General features: G+C 43.8%; 1 protein-coding gene across 1 annotated transcript in view; it reads right to left on the bottom strand.

The window, feature by feature from the left end:
* LOC134965683 (nicotinamide N-methyltransferase-like) overlaps positions 1–27,737 on the bottom strand; it is a 204,989-nt gene that overhangs the window by 30,713 nt on the left and 146,539 nt on the right. The window contains exons 2-3 of the mRNA XM_063942003.1: positions 9,867–9,924; positions 7,988–8,136 (exon numbers count right to left, since the gene is read on the bottom strand). Coding sequence (XP_063798073.1) covers positions 7,988–8,135 — 148 coding nt within the window. The 5' untranslated portion in view covers position 8,136; positions 9,867–9,924. The remainder of the gene's footprint in view (positions 1–7,987; positions 8,137–9,866; positions 9,925–27,737) is intronic.

Raw genomic sequence — 27,737 nt, 5'->3', positions numbered from 1 at the left:
GTATGTGTGTAATCTGTAGTGTGTGTGTGGGGACAGGACTGTGTGTGTGTGTGTGTGTGTGTGTGTGTGTGTGTGTGTGTGTGTGTGATCTGTAGCGAGTGTGGGGACAGGACTGTATGTGTGTAATCTGTAGTGAGTGTGGGGACAGGACTGTATGTGTGTTATCTGTAGTGAGTGTGGGGACAGGACTGTGTATGTGTGTAATCTGTAGTGTGTGTGGGGACAGGACTGTATGTGTGTAATCTGTAGTGAGTGTGGGGACAGGACTGTGTATGTGTGTAATCTGTAGTGTGTGTGGGGACAGGACTGTGTATGTATGTAATCTGTAGTGAGTGTGGGGACAGGACTGTGTATGTGTGTAATCTGTAGTGTGTGTGGGGACAGGACTGTGTATGTGTGTAATCTGTAGTGTGTGTGGGGACAGGACTGTGTGTGTGTGTAATCTGTAATGAGTGTGGGGACAGGACTGTGTGTGTGTATAATCTGTAGTGTTTGTGGGGACAGGACTGTGTGTGTATAATCTGTAGTGTGTGTGGGGACAGGACTGTGTGTGTGTAATGTGTAGTGAGTGTGGGGACAGGACTTTGTGTGTGTGGAAACTGTAGTGTGTGTGTGGGGACAGGACTGTGTGTGTGTGTGTGTGTGTGTGTGTGTGTGTGTGTGTGATTTGTAGTGAGTGTGGGGACAGGACTCTGTGTGTGTGGAATCTGTAGTGTGTGTGTGGGGACAGGACTGTGTGTGTGTGTGTGTGTGTGTGTGTGTGTGTGTGTGTGTGATCTGTAGTGAGTGTGGGGACAGGACTGTGTATGTGTGTAATCTGTAGTGTGTGTGGGGGGACAGGACTGTGTGTGTGTGTGTGTGTGTGTGTGTGTGTGTGTGTGTGTGATCTGTAGTGAGTGTGGGGACTGGACTGTGTATGTGTGTAATCTGTAGTGTGTGTGTGGGGACAGGACTGTGTGTGTGTGTGTGTGTGTGTGTGTGTGTGTGTGTGTGATCTATAGTGAGTGTGGGGACAGGACTGTGTATGTGTGTAATCTGTAGTGTGTGTGGGGGCAGAACTGTGTATGTGTGTGATCTGTAGTGAGTGTGGGGACAGGACTGTGTATGTGTGTAATCTGTAGTGAGTGTGGGGACAGGACTGTATGTGTGTAATCTGTAGTGTGTGTGGGGACAGGACTGTGTATGTGTGTAATCTGTAGTGAGTGTGGGGACAGGACTGTATGTGTGTGTAATCTGTAGTGAGTGTGGGGAATGGACTGTGTGTGTGTGATCTGTAGTGAGTGTGGGGACAGGACTGTGTATGTGTGTAATCTGTAGTGTGTTTAGGGACAGGACTGTGTGTGTGTGTGTGATCTGTAGTGAGTGTGGGGACAAGATTCTCTGTGTGTGTATAATCTGTAGTGAGTGTGGGGACAGGACTGTGTGTGTGTGTGTGTGTGTGTGTGTGTGTATGTGTGTGTGTATGTAATCTAGTGAGTGTGGGGACAGGACTGTGTGTGTGTGTGTGTGTGTGTGTGTGTGTATGTGTATGTGTGTGTGTGTGTGTGTGTGCGTGTGTATGTAATCTGTAGTGAGTGTGGGGACAGGACTGTGTGTGTGTGTGTGTGTGTGTGTGTGTGTGTGACATCTGTAGTGAGTGCTCTCCCTCCCCAGGTGCTGCTGACAATATCACTGATGACTGTATTGCCCTGTGTAACCTGCTGCACCAGGCCAGCTGTGTTTCTGCAGGTGAGGGGACGATGGGGGGCACCTCACCGCACCAGTTTACTCACAACACTAGGGTGATGGCTGTGACCTGGCTATTATTGTATGTATGTTCTCCCAGTGTCTGCATGGATGTAGTGCAGGGACATTAGAGTTAATTTGTGTAGGGGCTGAGACAGGCTCCTGGCACTGAGAGCCTCCACCAATTGTGCCTCCCCAGCCTCTGACCTCACCGCACGTCACTGGTGGGCAGCCAGTGAGTGACAGATCTACTCTCTGCTTGTTATGTAAGTGTGTGTGTGTGTGTGTGTGTGTGTGTGTGTGTGTGTGTATGTGTGCATGGCTGAGACTCCACCATGAGTAGCGATTGGATTAAATCCCAATTTTTCTTTGTGTCACAAACAATTCATATACAGTAGCAGAATAAAGTTGCAAATTTTAAGATGTGTCTGTGCAGGGTGTGTGTATGCAGTGTGTAAAGTATGTGTGAATGTGTATGTATAAGCAGTAAGGGGACAGAGTGCATGGGGATGTTGCAGCAGTAAGCTGTGATGGGAGCAATGTGAGCAGTAGGGAGAAGTGATGGGTGTGGGGGCAGTAGGCAGTGAGCTGTGATTGGAGCAATGTGAGCAGTAGTAGGGCAGTGATGGGTGGGGGGGCAGTTATGTGGGCAGAGAGGTGTGATGGGGCAGCGAGCTGTGATTGGAGCAATGTGAGCAGTAGGGGGCAGTGATGGGTGGGGGAGCAGTTATGTGGGCAGTGAGCTGTGATGGGGCAGTGAGCTGTGATTGGAGCAATGTGAGCAGAAGGGGGCAGTGATGGGTGGGGGAGCAGTTATGTGAGAAGTGATGTATGATGGGGCAGTGAGCTGTGATGGGAGCAATGTGAGCAGTAGGGGGCAGTGATGGGTGGGGGAGCAGTTATGTAGGCAGTGAGCTGTGATGGGAGCAATGTTAGCAGTAGTAGGGCAGTGATGGGTGGGGGGGCAGTTATGTGGGCAGAGAGGTGTGATGGGGCAGTGAGCTGTGATGTGAGCAATGTGAGCAGTAGAGGGCAGTGATGGGTGGGGGAGCAGTTATGTGGGCAGTGAGGTGTGATGGGGCAGTGAGCTGTGATTGGAGCAATGTGAGCAGTAGGGGGCAGTGATGGGTGGGGGATCAGTAATGTGGGCAGTGAGGTGTGATGGGGCAGCGAGCTGTGATTGGAGCAATGTGAGCAGTAGGGGGCAGTGATGGGTGGGGGAGCAGTTATGTGGGCAGTGAGGTGTGATGGGGCAGTGAGCTGTGATTGGAGCAATGTGAGCAGAAGGGGGCAGTGATGGGTGGGGGAGCAGTTATGTGGGCAGTGAGGTGTGATGGGGCAGTGAGCTGTGATTGGAGCAATGTGAGCGGAAGGGGGCAGTGATGGGTGAGGGAGCAGTTATGTGGGCAGTGAGGTGTGGTGGGCAGTGAACTGTGATGGGAGCAATGTGAGCAGTAGGGGGCAGTGATGGGTGGGGGAGCAGTAATGTGGGCAGTGAGGTGTGATGGGGCAGCGAGCTGTGATTGGAGCAATGTGAGCAGAAGGGGGCAGTGATGGGTGGGGGAGCAGTTATGTGGGCAGTGAGGTGTGATGGGGCAGTGAGCTGTGATTGGAGCAATGTGAGCAGAAGGGGGCAGTGATGGGTGGGGGAGCAGTTATGTGGACAGTGAGGTGTGATGGGGCAGTGAGCTGTGATTGGAGCAATGTAATCAGTAGGGGGCAGTGATGGGTGGGAGAGCAGTTATGTGGGCAGTGAGGTGTGATGGGGCAGTGAGCTGTGATTGGAGCAATGTAATCAGTAGGGGGCAGTGATGGGTGGGAGAGCAGTTATGTGGGCAGTGAGGTGTGATGTGGCAGTGAGCTGTGATGGGAGCAATGTGAGCAGTAGGGGGCAGTGATGGGTGGAAGAGCAGTTATGTGTGCAGTGACATGTGATGGGGCAGTTAGCCGTGATGGGAGCAATGTGAGCAGTAGGAGGCAATGATGTGTTGGGGAACAGTTATGGGGGCAGTGAGGTGTGATGGGGCAGTGATCCCGCAGGAGAAAGCCAAGGAGCTGTCATCTCTAGTCAGAGACCTCCTAAAACCAAAACGGGTATCGGTGCATCACTGCACACGAGTCCTGGGAAAAATGGTGGCTTCGTACGAAGCAATTCCATTCGGCAGGTTCCATGCAAGGACCATCCAGTGGGACCTCTTGGACAAGTGGTCGGGATCGCATCTTCAGATGCATCAACTGATAACCCTGTCTCCAAAGACCAGGGTGTCTCTACTGTGGTGGCTGCAGAGTGCTCATCTTCTAGTGGGCCGCAGATTCGGCATACAGGACTGGGTCCTGGTGACCACGGATGCCAGCCTTCGGGGCTGGGGCGCAGTCACACAGGGAAGAAATTTCCAGGGACTTTGGTCAAGTCAGGAGTCGTCCCTACACATAAACATTCTGGAACTGAGGGCCATTTACAATGCCCTAAGTCAGGCAAGGCCCCTGCTTCAAAACCAGCCGATTCTGATTCAATCAGACAACATCATGGCAGTCGCCCATGTAAACCGACAGGGCGGCACAAGAAGCAGGGTGGCTATGGCAGAAGCCACAAGGATTCTCCGATGGGCGGAAAATCACGTACTAGCACTGTCAGCAGTGTTCATTCCGGGGGTGGACAACTGGGAAGCAGACTTCCTCAGCAGACATGACCTACACCCGGGAGAGTGGGGACTTCATTTAGAAGTCTTCCTACTGTTGGTAAACCGCTGGGAAAGGCCACAGGTGGACATGATGGCGTCCCGCCTCAACAAGAAGCTAAAGAGATATTGCGCCAGGTCAAGGAACCCTCAGGCGATAGCTGTGGACGCTCTAGTGACACCGTGGGTGTACCAGTCGGTCTATGTGTTCCCTCCTCTGCCCCTCATACCAAAGGTACTGAGAATAATAAGAAGGCGAGGAGTAAGAACAATACTCGTGGTTCCGGATTGGCCAAGAAGAGCTTGGTACCCGGAACTTCAAGAAATGTTATCAGAGGACCCATGGCCTCTACCGTTCAGACAGGATCTGCTACAGCAGGGGCCCTGTCTGTTCCAAGACTTACCGCGGCTGCGTTTGACGGCATGGCGGTTGAATTCCGGATCCTAAAGGAAAAGGGCATTCCGGAGGAAGTCATTCCTACGCTGATAAAAGCCAGGAAAGAAGTAACCGCAAACCATTATCACCGCATTTGGCGAAAATATGTTGCGTGGTGTGAGGCCAGGAAGGCCCCTACAGAGGAATTTCAGCTGAGTCGTTTTCTGCACTTCCTACAGTCAGGAGTGACTATGGGCCTAAAATTGGGTTCCATTAAGGTCCAGATTTCGGCTCTGTCGATTTTCTTCCAGAAAGAACTGGCTTCACTGCCTGAAGTTCAGACTTTTGTAAAGGGAGTGCTTCATATTCAGCCCCCTTTTGTGCCTCCTGTGGCACCTTGGGATCTCAATGTGGTGTTGAGTTTCCTAAAATCACATTGGTTTGAACCACTTAAAACCGTGGATCTCAAATATCTCACGTGGAAAGTGGTCATGTTATTGGCCTTGGCTTCGGCCAGGCGTGTGTCAGAATTGGCGGCTTTGTCATGTAAAAGCCCTTATCTGATTTTCCATATGGATAGGGCAGAATTGAGGACTCGTCCCCAGTTTCTCCCTAAGGTGGTATCAGCTTTTCACTTGAACCAACCTATTGTGGTGCCTGCGGCTACTAAGGACTTGGAGGATTCCAAGTTACTGGACGTAGTCAGGGCCTTGAAAATTTATGTTTCCAGGACGGCTGGAGTCAGGAAAACAGACTCGCTTTTTATCCTGTATGCACCCAACAAAATAGGTGCTCCTGCTTCTAAGCAGACTATTGCTCGCTGGATTTGTAGCACAATTCAGCTGGCGCATTCTGCGGCTGGATTGCCGCATCCTAAATCAGTGAAAGTCCATTCCACGAGGAAGGTGGGCTCATCTTGGGCGGCTGCCCGAGGGGTCTCGGCTTTACAACTTTGCCGAGCTGCTACTTGGTCAGGGGCAAACACGTTTGCTAAATTCTACAAATTTGATACCCTGGCTGAGGAGGACCTTGAGTTCTCTCATTCGGTGCTGCAGAGTCATCCGCACTCTCCCGCCCGTTTGGGAGCTTTGGTATAATCCCCATGGTCCTTACAGAGTCCCCAGCATCCACTAGGACGTCAGAGAAAATAAGAATTTACTCACCGGTAATTCTATTTCTCGTAGTCCGTAGTGGATGCTGGGCGCCCAATCCAAGTGCGGATTGTCTGCAATACTTGTATATAGTTATTGCCTAACTAAAGGGTTATTGTTGAGCCATCTGTTGAGAGGCTCAGTTGTATTCCATACTGTTAACTGGGTTAAATATCACGAGTTATACGGTGTGATTGGTGTGGCTGGTATGAGTCTTACCCGGGATTCAAAATCCTTCCTTATTGTGTCAGCTCTTCCGGGCACAGTATCCTAACTGAGGTCTGGAGGAGGGGCATAGAGGGAGGAGCCAGTGCACACCAGGTAGTACCAAATCTTTCTTTTAGTGTGCCCAGTCTCCTGCGGAGCCGTCTATTCTCCTGCGGGCAGCATCTTAAAATTGCGAACGACGTATTCGCAATATTGCGATTACACCTCTCTTAGCAGTTTCTGAGTAGCTCCAGACTTACTCGACATCTGCGATCAGTTCAGTGCTTGTCATTCCTGGTTTGACGTCACAAACACACCCAGCGTTCGCCCAGACACTCCTCCGTTTCTCCAGCCACTCCCGCGTTTTTCCCAGAAACTGTAGCGTTTTTCCGCACACACCCATAAAACGGCCAGTTTCCGCCCAGTAACACCCATTTCCTGTCAATCACACTACGATCACCAGAACGAAGAAAAATCCGTGAGTAAAATTCCTAACTCCATAGCAAATTTACTTGGCGCAGTCGCACTGCGGACATTGCGCATGCACACTAAGCGGAAAATCGCTGCGATGCGAAAAAATTTACCGAGCGAACAACTCGGAATGACCACCATAGTAACATACCTAGTTAATGAGGTTGAAAAGAGGCAAAAAGCCCATCGGGTTCAACCTGTATTCTGTATAAAGCAGTGCACATTATAATGCACCAGCCAAAATAATGGTTTCGTAACTATTGACAACTATATTTCGTATCACTCCCATATACATAATGTCAATATGTTAAATGCTATAGCCTTGGATGCTTTTTTTCAGCTAGAAAACTGTCCAATCCGTTTTTAAATGCATTAACAGAGTCCACCATTATTATTTTCTCCATAAGGAAGTTCCAAATTCTTATTGCCCTTACGGTGAAGAACCCTTTCCTACGTTTTGTATGGAATTTTCTCTCCTCTAACCTCAGCGAGTGACCACGTGTCCTATACAGAATTCTATTAATAAACAAAGCCCCTGCTAACTCTTTGTAATGACCCTTTACATATTTGAAGATATTAATAATGTCTCCTCTTAGTCTCCTCTTTTCAAGGCAATACATATTTAGCCTAGTAAGCCTTTCCTCATACTCCAGTGTCTCTAACCCTTTAATCAGCTTAGTACAGTAGCTCGCCTTTGAACTCTTTCGAGTTCCCCGATATCTTTTTTATAATATGGTGCCCAAAACTGAACACAATATTCCAGATGCAGTAGGGGGAAGTGATGGGTGGGGGAGCAGATATGTGGGCAGTGAGGTGTGATGGGGCAGTGAGCTGTGATGGGAGCAATGTGAGCAGTAGGGGGCAGTGATGTGTTGGGGAACAGTTATGGGGGCAGTGAGGTGTGATGGGGCAGTGAGCTGTGGGAGAGTGATGTTTGAGCTGTGGAGGGCAGTGAGGTGTGAGGAGAGCAGTATGAGCTGTGGAGGGGGGGAGTGAGATATGGAGGGAACTGGAAATCTACACTATAGAAGGGGTAATGAGAAGGCTATGGGGAGATATAGAGTCAGGTAATAGTAAGAGACACTTTTTGAGGGGATTGGGAAGAGGGAGGCAACAAGGTTGTGCCTATTGGTGGCCTGATGCCTAAATCCACCTATGTGTATGACTGTTATTAACGTTCAATTATAAATATCTAGCATGTAACGTGCAACTGTTATTATCCACCAGTTATAAGTATCTAGAATGTAATGTCTCACTGTTAATATCAATAACTTACTGTAAATCTAGCACGTGACATACTGTAGCACTGTATAATGCATTTCCAGCTGATCATTTTCTGACTTTGAATCTACATCACACACAACAAGAGAACAACTTACCTGATAATGAATGTAATCTTTCCACAGGGTATAAATTGAACTCTTTCAAAGTTGATTGATCAGCTTCATCAGATAAATATTTCTTATAAAAATCTTCAGCATTGGTCTCGTGCTCATGATAGAGCTTGTTACCTGGGTTCTGGGCCATCCTGTTTATAGAAAATATAAATTATCTGATGTGTTATACCAAAATGTATCTTTATCACTGAAAAACCAGTAACTATCTTTAATATATAACTGTTCTCAGACATTCAAATATATACCACATGATGATCTTGTCTTGTGTCAGTGCGAGGTGATCAGGTGATGGGCTTGTCTCAATATGTGATAAACATGTGATAGTATTGTGTCAATATGTAATGAACAGATGACAGTCTTGTGTCAGCATGTGACAATCAGTTGATTATCTTGTGTGAAAATACACGGCAGTGATCAGATCTGAATGACCCCCAATGTTGGATGATCAGGAGATGGCTTTGTGTCAGTGTGAAATGATCAGGAGATGGGCTTGTGTCAGTGCGAGATGATCAGGAGATGGGCTTGTGTCAGTATCAGATGATATGGAAATGGCCTTGTGTCAGTATGAGATGATCTGGAGAAGAACTTGTGTCAGTGCGAGATGATCAGGAGATGGCCTTGTTTCAGTGTGAGATGATCAGGAGATGGCCTTGTGTCAGTGCGAGATGATCAGGAGATGGGCTTGTGTCAGTATCAGATGATATGGAAATGGCCTTGTGTCAGTATGAGATGATCTGGAGAAGAACTTGTGTCAGTGCGAGATGATCAGGAGATGGCCTTGTGTCAGTGTGAGATGATCAGGAGATGGTCTTGTGTCAGTATGAGATGATCAGGAGGTGGCCTTGTGTCAGTGTGAGATGATCAGGAGGTGGCCTTGTGTCAGTGTGAGATGATCTGGAGAAGAACTTGAGTCAGTGTAAGGTGATCAGGAGGGGATCCCGTTTGATCCTGATGGTCAAAATCCCAGTGCATGAGATATGGGCACCAGAATCCTGACACATCATGGAATGCTGATGCCAGAATCCAGAAAGGGGCCAAGACACCAATGCTGGAAACTCAACCCGATCATCACCACAGCGGCCCAGGTAAATACCATGCCAGGTGTGGGGGTTTAGGTATCAGTTAACCCCGGCTGACTTAGAGTTAAGGTTAGGGGTAGGGAGGGTTAGGTTTAGGCTGTGGGGAGGGAGAGTTAGGCACCACCAGGGTGAGGTTAGGATTAGGCTGCGAGGGGAGGTTTAGGGTGTGGGAAGGGTGATTAGGTTTAGGTGATACCTGGGGGGGTTAGGGTAAGGCTTCAGTGGGAGAGGGTTAGGGTTAGGCACCTAAAAGGTAGGGTTAGTGTTGTGCTGCTCATCCCTGACGTCTGCTTCTACCCCCTTACACAGAGTGATGATTACTTACGGCTCCTCTGGTGTCTGCTGCTCCCGGTGCTCCATACTGCTTACAGTAATGGAACTTCTGCTCCTACCTCACAGGTCAGCCCACTCATTGTCTCTGTGCATTCTGCACCCCTCCCTATATACAGATGTATCCACCATCATTGTGGCTGTGCCTATTTACGGTTACGTCTAGGTTGCCATTTTGCGTGCACACACCGGCGTGCATTTATTCACACCGTGATGCATATGCAATGCATGGACTTAGTCACAGCTGCAAATACAGTAGGCACAGCCAGGTGCTGCTAGTTATCGCTGTGATGTGTATGCATCACAGCAATCTTGAACCTGGCTACATCTGGATATGTATTAACCCCTTTGTGTTACCCCCATTGTCTATCTACTTAGCCCCCACAACATACCTTACCCTAGTGTCCCTAACACATTTTCACACTACACACTTCTTCCATGTCTGCCCTTACCTTCCTCCTCTTCATCAGCTGGAGTATTGTTGGCTGCACAGAAGCAAGATGGATAAACCTGAGGATGGAAGGTAAGCACAATTATCTTGATTGAATTTTTTTTACCATTGAGCAGAAGAATCTTACCACCAGCCAGTGTCAGACTGGCACAAAAAATATGCCCTGGCATATAAAGTACACAGGCCCACCGTGGCATCAGCGTCTGGCTCCTGGCACAGACTCCTCCCTGGGATGGCAGATAGAGAGAGAGGAAAAATAGCGGGAGACGTGAGAGAGAGGAGAGGAATAAGGGAAAACAAGAAAGAGAGTGGAAGTATATGGAGTGATAGGATAGAGAGGACATATAGGGGGGAAAAAGAAAGGAAGAATATGGTGAAAGGGGAGAGAGAGGAGGAATATGAAGAGAGGAGGAATAGATGTAGATGGCAGAGAGAGAGCAGAAATAGTGGGAGATATGAGAAAAAGTGGAGGACTAGGGGGGTTGGTTGAGAGAGAGGAGGGATGCGGAGAGATCGGAGAGAGAGAAAGGGGAAGAATAAGGGGAAACAGAGTGAAAGGAAGAATATGGTGAGATGAGAGAAAGTGGAGGAATATGGAGAGAGGAGGAATAGGGGGAGACTTGAGAAAAAGAGGAGGATTAGGGGGGTTGGGTGAGAGAGAGGAGGAATATGAAGAGAGGAGGAATAGATGTAGATGGCAGTGAGAGAGCAGAAATAGTGGGAGATATGAGAAAAAGTGGAGGACTAGGGGGGTTGGTTGAGAGAGAGGAGGGATGCGGAGATATCGGAGAGAGAGAAAGGGGAAGAATAGGGGGAAACAGAGTGAAAGGAAGAATATGGTGAGATGAGAGAAAGTGGAGGAATATGGAGAGAGGAGGAATAGGGGGAGACTTGAGAAAAAGAGGAGAATTAGGGGGGTTGGGTGAGAGAGAGGAGGGATGGAGAAAGATGGGAGAGAGTGGAGGAATAGGGGGAAACAGAGTGAAAGGAAGAATATGGTGAGATGATAGAAAGTGGAGGAATATGGAGAGAGGAGGAATAGAGGGAGATCTCAGAGAGAGAGAGGAGGAATATTCTCCGCAAAAAGAAGAAATGAAGGTTAGATAAAACAAAAACATATATACATGGTCGATGTCATAGTTTATGAAGCCACAAGAAGAGTTCATTTCAAACAAAGTGCATGTACATCAACAATAACTTCAACTATACCAACAAAACAATACGTATTAAACTAATTGCATCTCTTCAAGCACAGAAAATGTATTTCTACAAGTGTCAAGGTGTCTATAGATAAGTGCACTTTACTCCTTCACATACACAGGATGTGTCCTGAGTCCACTATTATATTAATTATTTACCCATGACTGTGAGTCTACATCAGAGTCAGTAAAAATTGTTACGTTTGCGGATGATATAGCTATGGTGGGTTTAGTAAGCAATGAGAATGAGACTGCATATAGAAAAGAGGTCGTTAGTTTATTGGAGCAGGTTGAACAGTTTAATTTTAAATACATCTAAAACTAAGGAGATGATAATTGATTTTAGGAAACGAAAATAGTGCCCCAAAGTCTCCTGTTCTTTTGGATGGAATAGGTATTGATCAGGTGGAGTCTTTTCAATTTTTAGGGATTTTTATTTCAAATTCTCGGTCTTGGTTTTTAAACTCAAATTTTTTGATAAAGAAGGCGCAGCAACATCTTTTTTTTTAGGAAATTAAAATCTGTTAGTGTGAGTATAGGGACTTTGTTAAATTTTTATCGTAGTGTTGTGGAAAGTGTACTAACCTACGGGATTGTGGTATGGTTTGGAAATTGTACTGTTGCAGAACAAAAGGCCCTGGATCGGGTCGTTAGGACAGCGGGTAGAGCAATCGGTGTCAGGTTGCCCAGTATTTATGAGATATATGAAAAGAGGATCCTTAAGAAATCCATGGCTATTTTGGGGGATTCTAGTCATCCTAACTTCCCAATCTTTTCACAAAGTGGCTGCACAACAGCTTCTGTCCGAGTACGCATGCTAAATTGTCAAAATGTTTCAATTTTAGGTCTTGAAATGTAACTTGCTGCACGATTATGTTATGTGATATGGTTTTGCTTGATGTTTTCGTTGACATCCCTTGGTGTTTGTTAATGACAATAAAGATATATTATATCAATACACGTCATTCAATACCTAAATTCATAACATGCTCATAGATTTTCAGATAAACCTGCGTACAACTATCAGGTACCCGTATAGTTCAAAGTGTCTCAAAACATTTTAACCTGTGCACAGGGATTGTTCCACTCAGTAAGGTAGTTTATATGCAACTATGTTAGTGTTGCTGTTAGGGTTTAAGTGGTTGTGTCACCAATGAGTCCTTGGGGTGACCTGGTTTTGGTGGTAATGTCTAACTATTTTAGGTGCGTTGTATATCGTTGCATGGGCAGGACAGGCAGATAGGAGGACTATACAGTGGCGTAAGTTCACCCCAGTCGCCTGGAGGCAAGATAAAATGTCGGTGCCTCCCTCCCCCCCATATATATATGCCATATGTAGATATCTGGTACTCAGGGTGAACAGTAGCAGCGTACTCAGATGCCTTTCACAATAGTAGTACAGACATACACACAAACACCTCTTTCACTTACATACACATGCCTGTTTTCCTTGCACACACACATGCCTTTTTCACTTAAAACACTAACACACCTCTTTCACTTACACAAACACGCCTTTTTCATTAACTCACACGCCTCTTTCACTTGCACACACACACACACACACACACACACTTCTTTTACTTACACAAACGCCTTTTTCACTTACACACATGCCTTTTTCAGTTACACACACATGCTTTTTTCACTTACACGTGCCTTTTCACTTACACGCACACACGCCTTTTTCACTTAAACATGCACACACACCTTTTTCACTTAAACACACGCCGCTTTCACACACACACACACACACACACACACACACACACACACCTTTTTCCCTTACACACTATTTTACACATATGTCGCTTTCACTTACACACACAATTACACACACACATGCCACTTTCAGTTACACACACACACGCCACTTCACTTACACACAATTACCCACACATACACGTCACTTTCACTTACACACAAACACACATGCCACTTTCACTTATACACAACTACACACACACACATCACTTTCACACACACAAATACACACACGCCTATTTCATTTATACACACAATTACACACACTTTCACTTGCACACGCACAATTACACACATACATGCCACTTTCACTTACACACACACACACACACACACACACACACACACACACACACACACACACACACGCCTCTTTTACTTAAACACACACCTTTTCTTTAAAAACACAGACATACACACCTCACTTAAAACCATTCACACACATAAACACAGTGCTGCCAACATTTATTAAAGATACCCCCAGTAATCACACCCCCCTCCCCACACACAGACATACACCACACACACAATGCAGCAGCTGGAGGCAGGTGGTGCCAGTGCCTACCTGTTGCTATCACCAGGACGGAGAAAGAGAGAGCTTCAGCCGGACAGTTCTCTTTGAAGTGCCTGTGAGCAGCTGTGTGCTGTAGCTCCCCCTAGCTGCAGCCAGCTGTCAACTCGTCTCTGTGCATACGAGGAGGCAGCTGCTGCTACCGTGTCATGATACTGACACGCTCCTCCGTCCAGTCAGATGCGGGGATGGATTGTCGGGCAGTGGGAGGCAATGGAGATGTGCCCCATGCAATTCAGGAGCTCGGTGGCAGCCGACTCCATTGCCTCCCACAGTTCCGCCTCTGGGACTATAGCCTGTTAATGTCAGGATTACTGGAAGTATCCCATTTTTGCACAGTCTTTTCCACAGTAAATTCAGCAGATCAACTGAGAGGGGATGGGTTCCAATCACACTTAAGGTGCATACACACTGGCCATTTTTGCCCAGCGTGTATGCAGAGCGATAATGTGAACATTGCTGGCAGGAAAATAGCTTAGTGCATGCACACTGAGCTATTTTCCCTGTGCCCAGCAATGTTCACGGGGGTGAACCACTTTCCACAGTAGGAAACTGTGGAAAGTGGTTCAGTCGACTGTTAAAACAGCCCAACAGATGGCAGTGCGCAGTGATAAAGAGCATCAGCACTCACCGATCATCACCCGGTCATACACACTGGCTGAGTTTGAGCTCAAATTAGCTCAAAATGCAGAAAGTGAGATACAGTAGTTTGAGCTCAAAATTGGCGAGTGTATATGGGCTGTCAAAGTTGAAAAATATTGCAGTACACACATTACGTACAAACTACACACAGATGGCCTCCGTGCGTTACTTGTTCTGCCGTGCGTGCGCATATCCGCAATTTGCGTATGGTCGCTCCCGCGGTCCTGCTCATTAGGTATGAGTATTTACGGTAGAGTTTGTGAATGCATGGAAAGCTATCAAAACACATTACATATTTAATCCGTATAGTGCACAATGTACACATAGTTTCCATGCACCACATCAGTAATTTACAGCAGTTTAAATGGTTTCAGAACAAAGGGATTCACCTTTACAGGATAGGAGGGGACAGACTAAGGTTATAAGGTGGTGTTTGGTATCCAGCTGTAGGGTATTTTAAGGGTAATATTCCGGTGTTGGTCTGCAGCAGATCGCATGTTCCTGCGGATAGTTATGTGCAGGAGCAGAATATAGATATAAACTGTATTTACTGTACATTATGTATGCGGCGGGAATCCAGAGGAGACCACCCACAAGAACAGTTGGAACAGACATCGCCCACCTATTCAAACCGACCTATGATTTCTCCTGTACTGTAAATGACCATCCCTGTGTCCAATGGACAAAGAGATTACAGTATCCATTGTGTTACGTTTTGGAAGAATTGTATAAAGAGAGCCTGCTGCAGGCCTGGTCAGACACAAGACTCACAAAGTTATCTATCTGATGACCGAGGACCAGACTGGGTAGCGCGGCGAATCCAATCACGTATGTACCATCGACGGTAGCCATTATTCTGTTTTATTGTATTGTATATATTGTAACCCCCTTTCAGTAATAATATGCTGTGGTGTCGGAACCTAGCAGTTTAAGTACAATCTGGTGTTGTATCTTCCTTTCCCTGCTAAGGTTTAAAGTGTATTACTATCGCATGCATAGCTGTTAAGGGTTTTGCGATGTATCTCTGGGTGTGTACGTGCTGTATGTACTTTGTACCGTCAGCGCGGCATTTGTACGCAAAGTCCGTACACGGTACGGGACTCTGTACGCTAATAGCGTAAAAAGTACGTAGAGTGTGTATTAAGTATAGCGGCCGCAGCAGCTCCATGGTAAAGTGTATTTAAAGTGTGTTTAAGGTATATCTTTTCATTCCTGTATATAAATCAGCATTATCAATTGGGGGCATCGTCCGGTTTTCCACATACCCACAGCCTAACAGGTCACAGCAGACTTAATCTATCAGCAAAAGTGCGGACAGAAAGTATCCTACGTAAACCTTTTCCTGGTCGATGGATGCACTGAAAACCCTACTTGTTTGCTGATTAGATGACGTCTGCTCTGTATGGTTTGTAGGGATGCTGGTAGAACCCGTAAAGTAAACAAAAAAAAAGCTATTTAAAAATCTGAATTTTTTTGGGCACCAAAAGCGTACACAAACCAAAGGCACCCATACTCTTTGTATACCCTCTCACATTGTTGCCATAACACTCAGATTGCTAGATTCATTTAGATCTGTGTGAAACCAGATACATTTGTTGCTATATATAGTTAAAACTAAAATAAATGTTTAAGGAAGTAAGTGTAAAGCACAAACGTAGTCTGGCCTGGTTGTGACGGTTTATACAGAAAGAAACTGTGTGTTGTTTTAAGTGAGCGATTATAGTTAATATTGCTCACATTTATAGAGTTGTATGATTTGTGCTATTGCGGACGTGCGGTTTTGTACACGTGTCCCGGACAAAGTACAGGACTGCGCACGCAGCGCAAAAGACACACACGGTCACGTGTTTATGCAAAGTGCGTAAGAGTACGGGCGCTAAGTACAAATTACACAATAGTGTCGTTTAGTTTAAAGGTGGGACAGTAGCGACGCTACAATAGCACAAAACTGCTCGGTTTCCAAAGATTAGTATAAAACTTTTTGTTTAAACTATATTGCCTCTGGGGGGTAAAGCTGCTTATCTGAATGAATCAAAATTTTCAGTACAGAAAAACAAAGTGTATTTGGGTGAGTGAACGTAGGAGTGAGTGGATATTGAACCCAGGAACTGAAGTGGTATGAAGTGGTCTAAAGTGGTCTCAAGTGGTAACACCGGGTTAGTAGAGGCCCGGTGGCGTATGGTTCGCTACCCTGCATTATTAGGAACTGAAGTGGTCTGAAGTGGTATCCCATGCAACTGCAGTGGTCTAAAGTGGTCTGGAGTGGTCTAGGCTAGGTGGTCTACAGCAATCGTAGGGCATATAGATAACTAGTATCTATAGGCTGTGCTATTGCATCACATGTCCGTTTGTTCTGCACATCACAACGTGATATTATTGTGTCATATGCGCTGGGGAAGAACATACGCAGACGTGATTGTATAGACAAAGGGGTTTTTCTTTGACAACGTCGGGAAATCTCCCTGGTGGGCTTCACTGCAAAGGGTGAAGGATAGTTATCTAATTTCTCTGTTTTTCACCCTACAAACAATTCCAGTTAAAAGATACCAAAAATGAATTTTTCACTGCCTCTCTCAGGAAAATATTCCAAACAGAATTTCCACCTAAAGAAATTACGGTGTTGTAAGGTCTGATAGGAGCCCTAAGTTGGGTACATTGCCTTCGCTATCAACAGTGTATGGTAGTACTGGCCAACGTGGGTGCAGAGCGAGGGGAAGGCGCTCGGAGATACTTCCACCATCTACTTATATTGAATATTTTGGTGTTTGTGGGAATTTTTTTAAGTTATTAAAAAAGACCCACAAATATGGGAGTCAGTTGCTCAAGTGAGAGACGTTTAGGCAGGGTTCAGGCAGAAATGTGGCCGAAAGGCTCAGCAAGGTTTATCATGTGTGAAAAATATGGTTCACACACAGATTTTTTATGCAACGAATGGGTACGTATGACTGACAAAGATAGGGTACCATTCCCTAAAGTGGGCAGCTTTGAACCAGAGGTACTTCAGAATGTAAGCAATAAAATATGTCTTCTTAAATCCAGAAAACCAACTAGTTTAAGATATCCAGGGAAAGGGGGAAAGGGGATATGTTCTGCACAAGCTATTGAATCCTGGGTATTTACGAGAAGAGGCCCCAACAAATGTCCATCAATTACATTATATATTAATTATAGGACGTTCGGGGGTGCTACCAGAGACAAATTGTGTTATACAGGAAAAGAAAAAGAGAAAAGAATGTCTCTTTGCTGGCGCACAATTGATAATTTAAAAATTAACCTTTAATAAATTCATTAAAATTGTCTTAACACGAAATAAAATATATGTTGTACTTATGAAATATAATTACCATATATAGTAAATGGAAATAAATCTGTTAATATCAAGGTACGCTACCTGTGTCGTCTTTTATTTGGTCCAAATTGAATGTATCAGTTAATCTAGTGTTGAAATGCTGACCGCTGTATAGTATTAATTGAGTATATTCTCATAATTCATTTATCAAAGATCAGGAATCTGGCAATAGTTTCAGCATTCTACAATAATTTCCCTTACTCCTAGCCAAATAATGTGATTCCCTACAGTAACTATTCTTATTATAATATAGTACAGTATGGTTACCGGGGACAGCTTTGATGAGAAGAGAAAAAACGTCTAGTGTATCTCCTTATGAAGGAGATATTTATGAGCTGAATGCTAAAAATAGTTTCAGCATGTAAATAAATGCTGAGTATTGGTTGAATAATGCAGATACATAGGGATATCTAACAATTCTCCCACTATTCTAATTCTTGCACATTTGCATATATCCTCATAATTGGTGCAAATTGTGTATTATTCATATGTCCCCACTAAAGTAGTTATATGTGCATTTAAACCACTTCAAGTGGGGAAGAGGGAATGTAGCTTTACACAATAAGGGAATACAGCTTTACACAATAACTGCATTTATTAGTAACATGCAGCTCTATTCTAGTTCTTGCACATTTACATATATCCTCATAATTAGTGCAAGTTGTGTATTGTTCATATATCCCCACTAAGATAATTGTATATGCATTTAAAGACGCTTCAAGTATGGTAAAAAAGGAGTATAACTTTACACAATAACTGCATTTATTGATAGCATGCAGCTATTAGGTTGCTCCTGCAGTAGTCACTCCCTTAGTTACAAATCAGTTAGTATAATCTTCCACTGTAGCTATTGTTGTTGTTGTAATAGCATACAATGTTGCTGCTGGGGAGAGCTTTTCATAGAATGAGAGGAAGTACCAGGTGTGTCTGTATCTTAAATAGTTGTAAGCTAAATTGTTATTAAGTTATTCTGTAGTACAGCCTGTAAATATATTATCCTGCTGAAGGAATCACCTTTAATAAGGAGAAGCTTATCATGCAACAAATTGCTACATTTGTTACCATAGATGCCATGTGACTATTATATCATACTGATGTGTGCAGCCCTGTAATTCAGTGGCTGTATAATAATTCAGTGATTCCTATGATTAGTTAACTGCTGATAGCTTGATATATATGAAAGCACACAGATTGAAACTGTATATAATTCTGATCTCTCATTGATTCTGAAAGAGATCTAATGCAATTTGTGTGTTATTCATGTACCCCCACTAGCACAATCACATGCAAATCTGAGCATATCCCTGTATGTTTCAGGAAGCGGGGCACTGAAATTCACAATTATGTATGCTATAAAGCACTTTGAGTGAAGAAAAATATAGCTTTCCACATTGACTGCATTTATTTCTGTGAATAACATGTAGCTATTAAGTTGCTCCTGCAGCAGTGATTTCCTTAAGTACAAGTCAGTTAATGTGAGCTCCCACAGCAGCTAACTCTCATATATTATACCTCACATTCACAACAATGATAATACTGCAGTGTCCTAATTCCCTATTCCTTCTCTGCAATCAACAAGCTATGCCATTAAACATTGATTCCTGATTGAATTCTAGATACATTCTTTTAAATTAAATATATTGTGACCAGGTAGCGGCCATGACGCCGCCGACACGTGTTTCGTACAATTAAGACTTTTTCAGGTGTCGGCGGCGTCATGGCCGCTACCTGGTCACAATATATTTAATTTAAAAGAATGTATCTAGAATTCAATCAGGAATCAATGTTTAATGGCATAGCTTGTTGATTGCAGAGAAGGAATAGGGAATTAGGACACTGCAGTATTATCATTGTTGTGAATGTGAGGTATAATATATGAGAGTTAGCTGCTGTGGGAGCTCACATTAACTGACTTGTACTTAAGGAAATCACTGCTGCAGGAGCAACTTAATAGCTACATGTAATTCACAGAAATAAATGCAGTCAATGTGGAAAGCTATATTTTTCTTCACTCAAAGTGCTTTATAGCATACATAATTGTGAATTTCAGTGCCCCGCTTCCTGAAACATACAGGGATATGCTCAGATGTGCATGTGATTGTGCTAGTGGGGGTACATGAATAACACACAAATTGCATTAGATCTCTTTCAGAATCAATGAGAGATCAGAATTATATACAGTTTCAATCTGTGTGCTTTCATATATATCAAGCTATCAGCAGTTAACTAATCATAGGAATCACTGAATTATTATACAGCCACTGAATTACAGGGCTGCACACATCAGTATGATATAATAGTCACATGGCATCTATGGTAACAAATGTAGCAATTTGTTGCATGATAAGCTTCTCCTTATTAAAGGTGATTCCTTCAGCAGGATAATATATTTACAGGCTGTACTACAGAATAACTTAATAACAATTTAGCTTACAACTATTTAAGATACAGACACACCTGGTACTTCCTCTCATTCTATGAAAAGCTCTCCCCAGCAGCAACATTGTATGCTATTACAACAACAACAATAGCTACAGTGGAAGATTATACTAACTGATTTGTAACTAAGGGAGTGACTACTGCAGGAGCAACCTAATAGCTGCATGCTATCAATAAATGCAGTTATTGTGTAAAGTTATACTCCTTTTTTACCATACTTGAAGCGTCTTTAAATGCATATACAATTATCTTAGTGGGGATATATGAACAATACACAACTTGCACTAATTATGAGGATATATGTAAATGTGCAAGAACTAGAATAGAGCTGCATGTTACTAATAAATGCAGTTATTGTGTAAAGCTGTATTCCCTTATTGTGTAAAGCTACATTCCCTCTTCCCCACTTGAAGTGGTTTAAATGCACATATAACTACTTTAGTGGGGACATATGAATAATACACAATTTGCACCAATTATGAGGATATATGCAAATGTGCAAGAATTAGAATAGTGGGAGAATTGTTAGATATCCCTATGTATCTGCATTATTCAACCAATACTCAGCATTTATTTACATGCTGAAACTATTTTTAGCATTCAGCTCATAAATATCTCCTTCATAAGGAGATACACTAGACGTTTTTTCTCTTCTCATCAAAGCTGTCCCCGGTAACCATACTGTACTATATTATAATAAGAATAGTTACTGTAGGGAATCACATTATTTGGCTAGGAGTAAGGGAAATTATTGTAGAATGCTGAAACTATTGCCAGATTCCTGATCTTTGATAAATGAATTATGAGAATATACTCAATTAATACTATACAGCGGTCAGTATTTCAACACTAGATTAACTGATACATTCAATTTGGACCAAATAAAATACGACACAGGTAGCGTACCTTGATATTAACAGATTTATTTCCATTTACTATATATGGTAATTATATTTCATAAGTACAACATATATTTTATTTCGTGTTAAGACAATTTTAATGAATTTATTAAAGGTTAATTTTTAAATTATCAATTGTGCGCCAGCAAAGAGACATTCTTTTCTCTTTTTCTTTTCCTAAATCCAGAAAACAAAGGATTAGACATAATAATTGTTTAAATTTATGGCAACAAGAGGGGGATATGCAAAGGGAACAAATTCGCAAAGCAGGTTCAAAACCTAGCGGGAATGAGAACACAAACACACCATTGTCGACACAGGTCGAAGGGGAAGAGATGGCTACAGTCAATGGTATATCAGTAAATGATAGTAGTATGCAAAAACAATGTATTAACCCTAATTTTTGCAAGATGTATCCTGTTTTGAAGTCTTTTCAAGGTTATAGGTCACAAGAAGATGAAGGATCCAGCCAAATCGCAGCTCTCCTCCAAGCAGTCACCTTGCAGGAAACTCAGGTGGGGCCTGTCCAACCAGGTAGAGCAGTAACAATATTCCCCAATCAAAGAACTGGTGAGGTCACAGCTACCGGTAAGTGTGAGATAGTTCATTGCACAGAGACAACAACACCTCACAGTAAACAGATTAGAAACGGAATGGTAGAATTACACCCTGTCTTGGAAATAGTAACTCCCAATGGGGAAACCGATAGTCAGGGAGTAGTCCTCACCAGGAATAATGCAATGTATTGCCCGTGGCCCAGAGATGAGCTGCGATCAATCATTTCAGAATTCCCCGACCCTCTGAAGCATTTAGCCAGATGTCAGAAGTTTATCAGAGATCTGGGTAATGTGTATGAACAGACAAACAAACACTGGCGGATATTTTTGAAAGCGTGCCTACCCCCTAATATTTACTCCCAAAAATGTATCACTGATTGTAGGTTAGAGTCGGATAGTCTTATGACTGACAAACACAATCAGGAGAACTTAGAGCAAATTAACATGCAACTAGAGTTGTATTTCCCCACAACTGTTAAGTGGAGAAAAATGTTCTCCATAAAACAGAGGGAAAATGAAATGACATCTGAATATTTCCATCGGGCCCTGCAAATAATGAATAGATACATTGGGGTATCAGATACAGGGAACGATGCAAATTACAGGGAAGTGGCTGTCTCTGTGCTAATGGACGGACTCAATAAGACAGTAAAGGTCAGGGTACAAACAGTTTTGCCTGGTTGGAGAGGGGCCACAGTAGCTTATCTTAGAGAGAGTGCGATTGAACACCATAAGAATATTGCTAGGCATAGAGAACTGCAGGGGGAGAGGCAGAGGATTGAAAGAATACAGGCTCTCACACCAAAGTCTCATCAGCCAAAACCCCAAAACCCTGGTGGTAAGAAAAGACCGAGAATATGTTATACTTGTAGGAAGGAAGGACATTTTGCTAGAGATTGTAAGAGTAGTAGAGCACATAGCCAATATAGACCCCTAGACAGAGAAAACAAGCCACGTTATTAAACACATAGACAGGATCAAGGGACATATAGTAAGGAATCACGAGCCATATAGAAAACACAGATTTGGTTAATGGGAAGAACAGAATAAATGCAACTTTACCCTTTTGACAGAACTTGCTGGCGTTAGGAGGAGGCCTCTAAACTTTTTCTTCTCTCTCTTGCAGAAGTGACCTCTAATTAACTTAACAGGAGTTTTGTTAGAGATGGTATACATATAGAGTGCTCCCGCCCAGGAAGTACGAATTATGTTGGATACCCACGAAGACTAATGTTGCATTTCGCTGTTCTAGATGCATGTCCATCACAGGTAGAGGAAATTATCTCAAAGATACCGGATACCCTATGAACTTAGAACGGACAAGACACTGGATTGATGGCTGGGATAGTCCCAGTAGAGATATAACACACATAGAATTTTTTTTAGGGGAGCAGACCGAGTAGAGAATCATTCCCCTGTAGTGCCCAATCCAGATGTCAAATTTTGTAAAATCTTCTTTGCCTCTACAAACTTATCTGTTACTAAACTCTATGTGATTTATCTTCAAAGTTTCCTCTTAATCTCTTACGTTCACCGACAGGATTACAGTTCAGACGCCACATGCCTACTCGGTCCTTCAGAGTTCTGCCCAAATCCAGTATATCTCACCAGCATAGGAACACCAGTATTAATGCAGTGTGCCTGGTCATGCACAAAGGGTGGAGAATGGGAATACTGGTGAAGGGAAATTTTGTATAGACACTGATATGCATGATGGTGTGACAGCCTGATGGTGAACGCATATCCGACAAATTTTCTTTTTATTATTTTCCCTCTCTTTTCGCTTTCCACAGATGGTTTACTCCACACAACTGATAATACACAACAGTTAAACACATTGAAATGCAAGATTTGTGTTCCCTGCAGAAAAAGGCGGTCTGGAGGTCAAAGGGGTATGGCCAGGAGTCCTCAGGACTGTGGGCAGGTGGACACGGTAAGCCAGTAGCCCCCAGAGCATACCTTCCAAGTCTAGCTGAGGCGGCACACAGTCTGACTCATCTGGATAAAGAGGGTATGTGTAAGCTGGTGAGAGCCTACTGGTGTGCGCCTGGATTCTCTTCTCATGCAGGTAAGAGAGCAATGACATGTTTTACTTGCTTGAGGAAGAATATTGGAAAGTCAATACCAACAGAGCCATCCCATATCCCTCAGACAGATGGATCTTTTCAGGTAATACAAATCGATTTCATACAGTTACCACCCTGTAGGAATTTAAAATATGTGTTAGTTTGTATTGACGTATTTTCCAACTGGGTAGAAGCGTTCCCTGCTGCCACAAATACTGCTACGTTCACTGCAAAGAAAAGTGTGCAGGAATTTGTGTGTAGATATGGTATCCCTAGAATAATTGAAAGTGACAGGGGTACCCATTTTACAGGTGAAATCTTTCAGGTCATGTGCAAACTGATGGGAATTAATAGCAAGCTGCATACTCCGTACCGACCACAGGCGAGTGCAAAGGTGGAGAGAGTGAACAGCTCTATTAAGAACAAGCTGAGCAAATTAATGGCTGAAACTGGATTGTCATGGCCAGAAGCTTTGCCACTAGTGTTGTACAGCATCAGAACCACTCCCAGGTCTCCCCTTAACCTATCACCCTTTGAAATTCTTTTTGGTCGACAACCTCATGTAAAGATAGACCCCCAGGATGATTTGAAATGTAATAACGAAGTGACTGTGAAATATTTGGTTGGGATGAGCCAGCAGCTGAGAAATCAACAAAAAAATTTAAAGCTGGTGATTCCTGACCTACCGAACAGTAATTGTCATGACATTGAATCTGGGGATTATGTGATGATTCAAAATTTCTTACACTCAGGTTGCCTCATAGACAGGTGGGAAGGACCATACCAAGTCTTGTTAACCAACACAACAGCATTGAAGGTCGCCGAAAGAGAGACTTGGGTCCACTCGTCTCACTGCAAGCAGGTCGCTGACCCGGAGAGAACTCGTGCAGTTTCATCAAGTTTGTGTAGTTTGGTAACTGTGTGTTCAAAGTGAACGGTGTGTCCAAAGAGCAAGGCAAAGAGACACTAGAGTGTTTGTTCTGGGAAAGTTGAGAGGCAGGACTGTTGAAAGGCATCTGAGCACAGAGAGTAACAAGATCTAGAACGGTTGTTGTACTATTTTCTTTTTTTACCTCCCCCTGCATTTTCCTTTCTTTTCTCCTTCTTATTTTCCTCCTTTTCCCTAACGAAATGGATCGATCACAAGAGACTGCGTTTCGGGTTCTGTTAATAATTCTGGTTTTGATCAGGACAGCTTGTTTTGGTGAGGGTCCCAGAGAAGTTGAGCAGGGATCTGGAAAGGGTTCTGATGGCAAGTATGAATTTGTAGGATCTCAGGATCAGCACATCATTTTAGTAAAGGCTGGCATCAGTAAGCGCTCTGGTAGTCAGGGAGCTTGGAGGCACTGTGAGGAGTTATTGTCTGATGAATATTGTATTTGTAGGAATTGTGAGAATATAGTAGAGGATAGGTGCATCCAGAGAGGTCAGTCCAACCTTAATATCGACATGGACATGGACCGTTGAGTGATTACCACTCACTAATGGGTAAGGTCTTAAACCAGACAGAATGCTGGGTGTGCTCACAGGTACCTCAAGGTCAGAACAAGTCAGGATTAGTACTGTACCCTTTAGCAATAGATGAGGTACTCGAATTGCGGGGTGGGAGGCCGGTGGACAAGAAATTCAATATTTCTAGGCCCCCTAGTTTGAAGCTCCACCAGTATCATGTAGACAGGGCCTTACTGTGCTTTAATATTTCCAATTACCGAAAACCAGGAAATTGGGAAGTGACGTGGAATAACCAGACAATGACCTTTTCATACAGAGCTGAGAGGATACCCATAGACTCTGAACTTGTACGCCAAGGTATTTTCGGCATAGGTATACTCGTGGAAGCAAGACCATGTGGGTTGGAAAAGTATTGCCAGGGTATTGGGCTCATATCATCCAGCCCGATACTTGTACTGAGCAGATGGGAGAACTAGGGATTGGTTTCTTTACTTGGAAAATTTGCAATATGGTGATGTTATATTTTGTCCCCTATGTTCTCCAAGATGATGCCTATTTCATATGTGGGAGGAAGGTGTACAAGTGGCTTGCCCTGAGCTCAGAGGGATTGTGTTATATTGGGAGAGTACTACCAGAGGTCATGACCATAACCCATGATAAGATGAAAGATGTTCACCGCAGTACTCAGGCTCCTTATACTCATACTCACTATGAATACATCATCAAGAGACACCTCATAGATAGGGCAGAGCACGCAGCCTCTGATTTGATCCACGAATCCACTGGGATTCAGTTCCTACTCGCATTAGACATCACCCGTAATGCCAGAGGAACTATAAATTATAGGTATATCCATGCGTTAGCGAACTTGATAGATAATATCACTGAGATGTATGATGACACCTTCAGGTATACGGGAAGGGAGTTACAAACTTAGAAGAAGGAACTGATTCAGCACAGGATGGTCCTTAATTATGTCACAGCCATGACAGGTGGGTACTGTGTTACTCTGGCAACTCAATATGGTGTGAAGTGCTGTACGTATATTACGAACAGCACTGACGACCCCACAGAGATTATCGATCGAAAGATGGACGATATCTTGCAGTTGAAGTGGGAGTTCAGGAGGAAGCACAACCTTACCTTAGCGACTGTGAGTAATGAACTGACCACTGGGTCTCATGGTTGAACCGACGCAGATGGTTCTCAGGTTAGGAGAGTGGGCTCAGAATGTTATTATGAGTGTGGGGAAGTTTCTCCTTTGTATCCTGGGAGTCGTCATAATTATTGGTTCGATATTTAGGTGTGTTCAAATTCTAATGCGGCGCAAGCACGGCACAACTCTGATGAGTCTAAGGAGCCAGGGCGCTGTTATAGCAGCAGATTTAATTTATGACCCATCCATAGAGACTGTGATATGATAAGGATTGCAAATGAATTTCATGGAATGTTTCTTTCACCCGTTTCTCTTTTGTTTCACCCTCTGCCCAGGTACGTCCATCCGGAAAAGACGTCAGCCCTACCCAAAATGTTTATGTGAATGTATTTTAGATAAGTGTCTTATCTTCATCTCTGCAACCTCCAGATAACAGCACACATAGTCGACAGGTGATATCCACATTGATAAAGCTGAATATTTATCGTATATAAAAACCCTTTGTGAGGTCTAAGAACACTGTACGCTATTTACGTATGAAGTACCGTAAGGGTACGCTCGTTGCGTAACAATCGCTTAGCCGTAGTCGAGACGCTCAAGCGTCACGTTCGCTCACGGCCAAGAGATCACAGGCAGGCACGCTATTGGCTGCTGACTAACGTAATGGTTCACTATAGCGTAACGGACGCTGTATCGGGAGCGGGCTGCTCGAGCGATACAGACGCTCACGAGAATACGCTGTTGGTATCGGGCACACTTATAGGTGAGCGACTACAGTAATGCTACGCTATCAGCGTAGCGGACGCTCAAGACCACGAGGAGATCACGAGCGGCGCTGACGCTCACCATGTTAAACCTTTATATCTAAACAAGAAACAATGTAATATGCTGTAAAACCTTAGTGTAGAGATAGGGTGTAGATGCAACCTAGTGTAACCTTATTAACTTAAAAGCTGTTTGAGCGTCACCGACGCTCTGAGAATACTAGACACTATAAGAAATACACTGATACCTGGGCTTAGGGTCCAACGCCTAATATATATATTATGAATGATATACTTGCAAAAGAATTAATACAAATACAAATCATACACTACAATATAACATAGACTACCTAACCAGATAACTACACAGGAAATACAATACAATTACTATCTAAGGGAAAATAAGAGAGAAAGAGAAGAGAGAGAGAAATGGCTCATAATAACAAGAAGATCAATATGGTTGCGGAGAATCACTTACGCACAAGGGGAAACGATCGCATGCGCCTCGATATCCAGCTCCCGATTATCAGCAATGAGAACCGTTGAAGAGAGTGAACTGGATATGGTCGGCCTGCCTATTTATGCCCCACACACAATACAATTCAATGGTCCCTACAATCTCATTGTTCATTGGACACAGGAATTCGGCTTCGCATTATAACAAAAGGTCATAGGTTGATTCATACAGGTGGGCTGTGACTGCTTCCAACTGTTCAGGTGGGTGGGACACTGAGTTTCCCGCCGCATGACTAAATAAGAACAAATAATAGTAAATGGACATAAACTTCTTATGTCCATAACTATTCGCACGAGCGATTAATCCGCTCCAAACCAACACCGGAATATTGCTATTTAAATACTCTTCCGATGGGTACCACTGTATGACCCCTGTTAGACCCTTCGTACAATACAAAGAGGGATCTCTCTGTTCAGGAACATGCTATGTTAACTAAACTTTCAGAATCTATCAAAGGGACCATGATCTACAAATTACATTATATAGTGAAAATATGT

This window comes from Pseudophryne corroboree, chromosome 10, assembly GCF_028390025.1.
Source record: "Pseudophryne corroboree isolate aPseCor3 chromosome 10, aPseCor3.hap2, whole genome shotgun sequence".
Classification (NCBI taxonomy): domain Eukaryota; kingdom Metazoa; phylum Chordata; class Amphibia; order Anura; family Myobatrachidae; genus Pseudophryne; species Pseudophryne corroboree.
The sequence above is the reverse complement of the archived record's forward strand: the minus strand, read 5'-3'. Positions and strand labels throughout refer to the sequence as shown.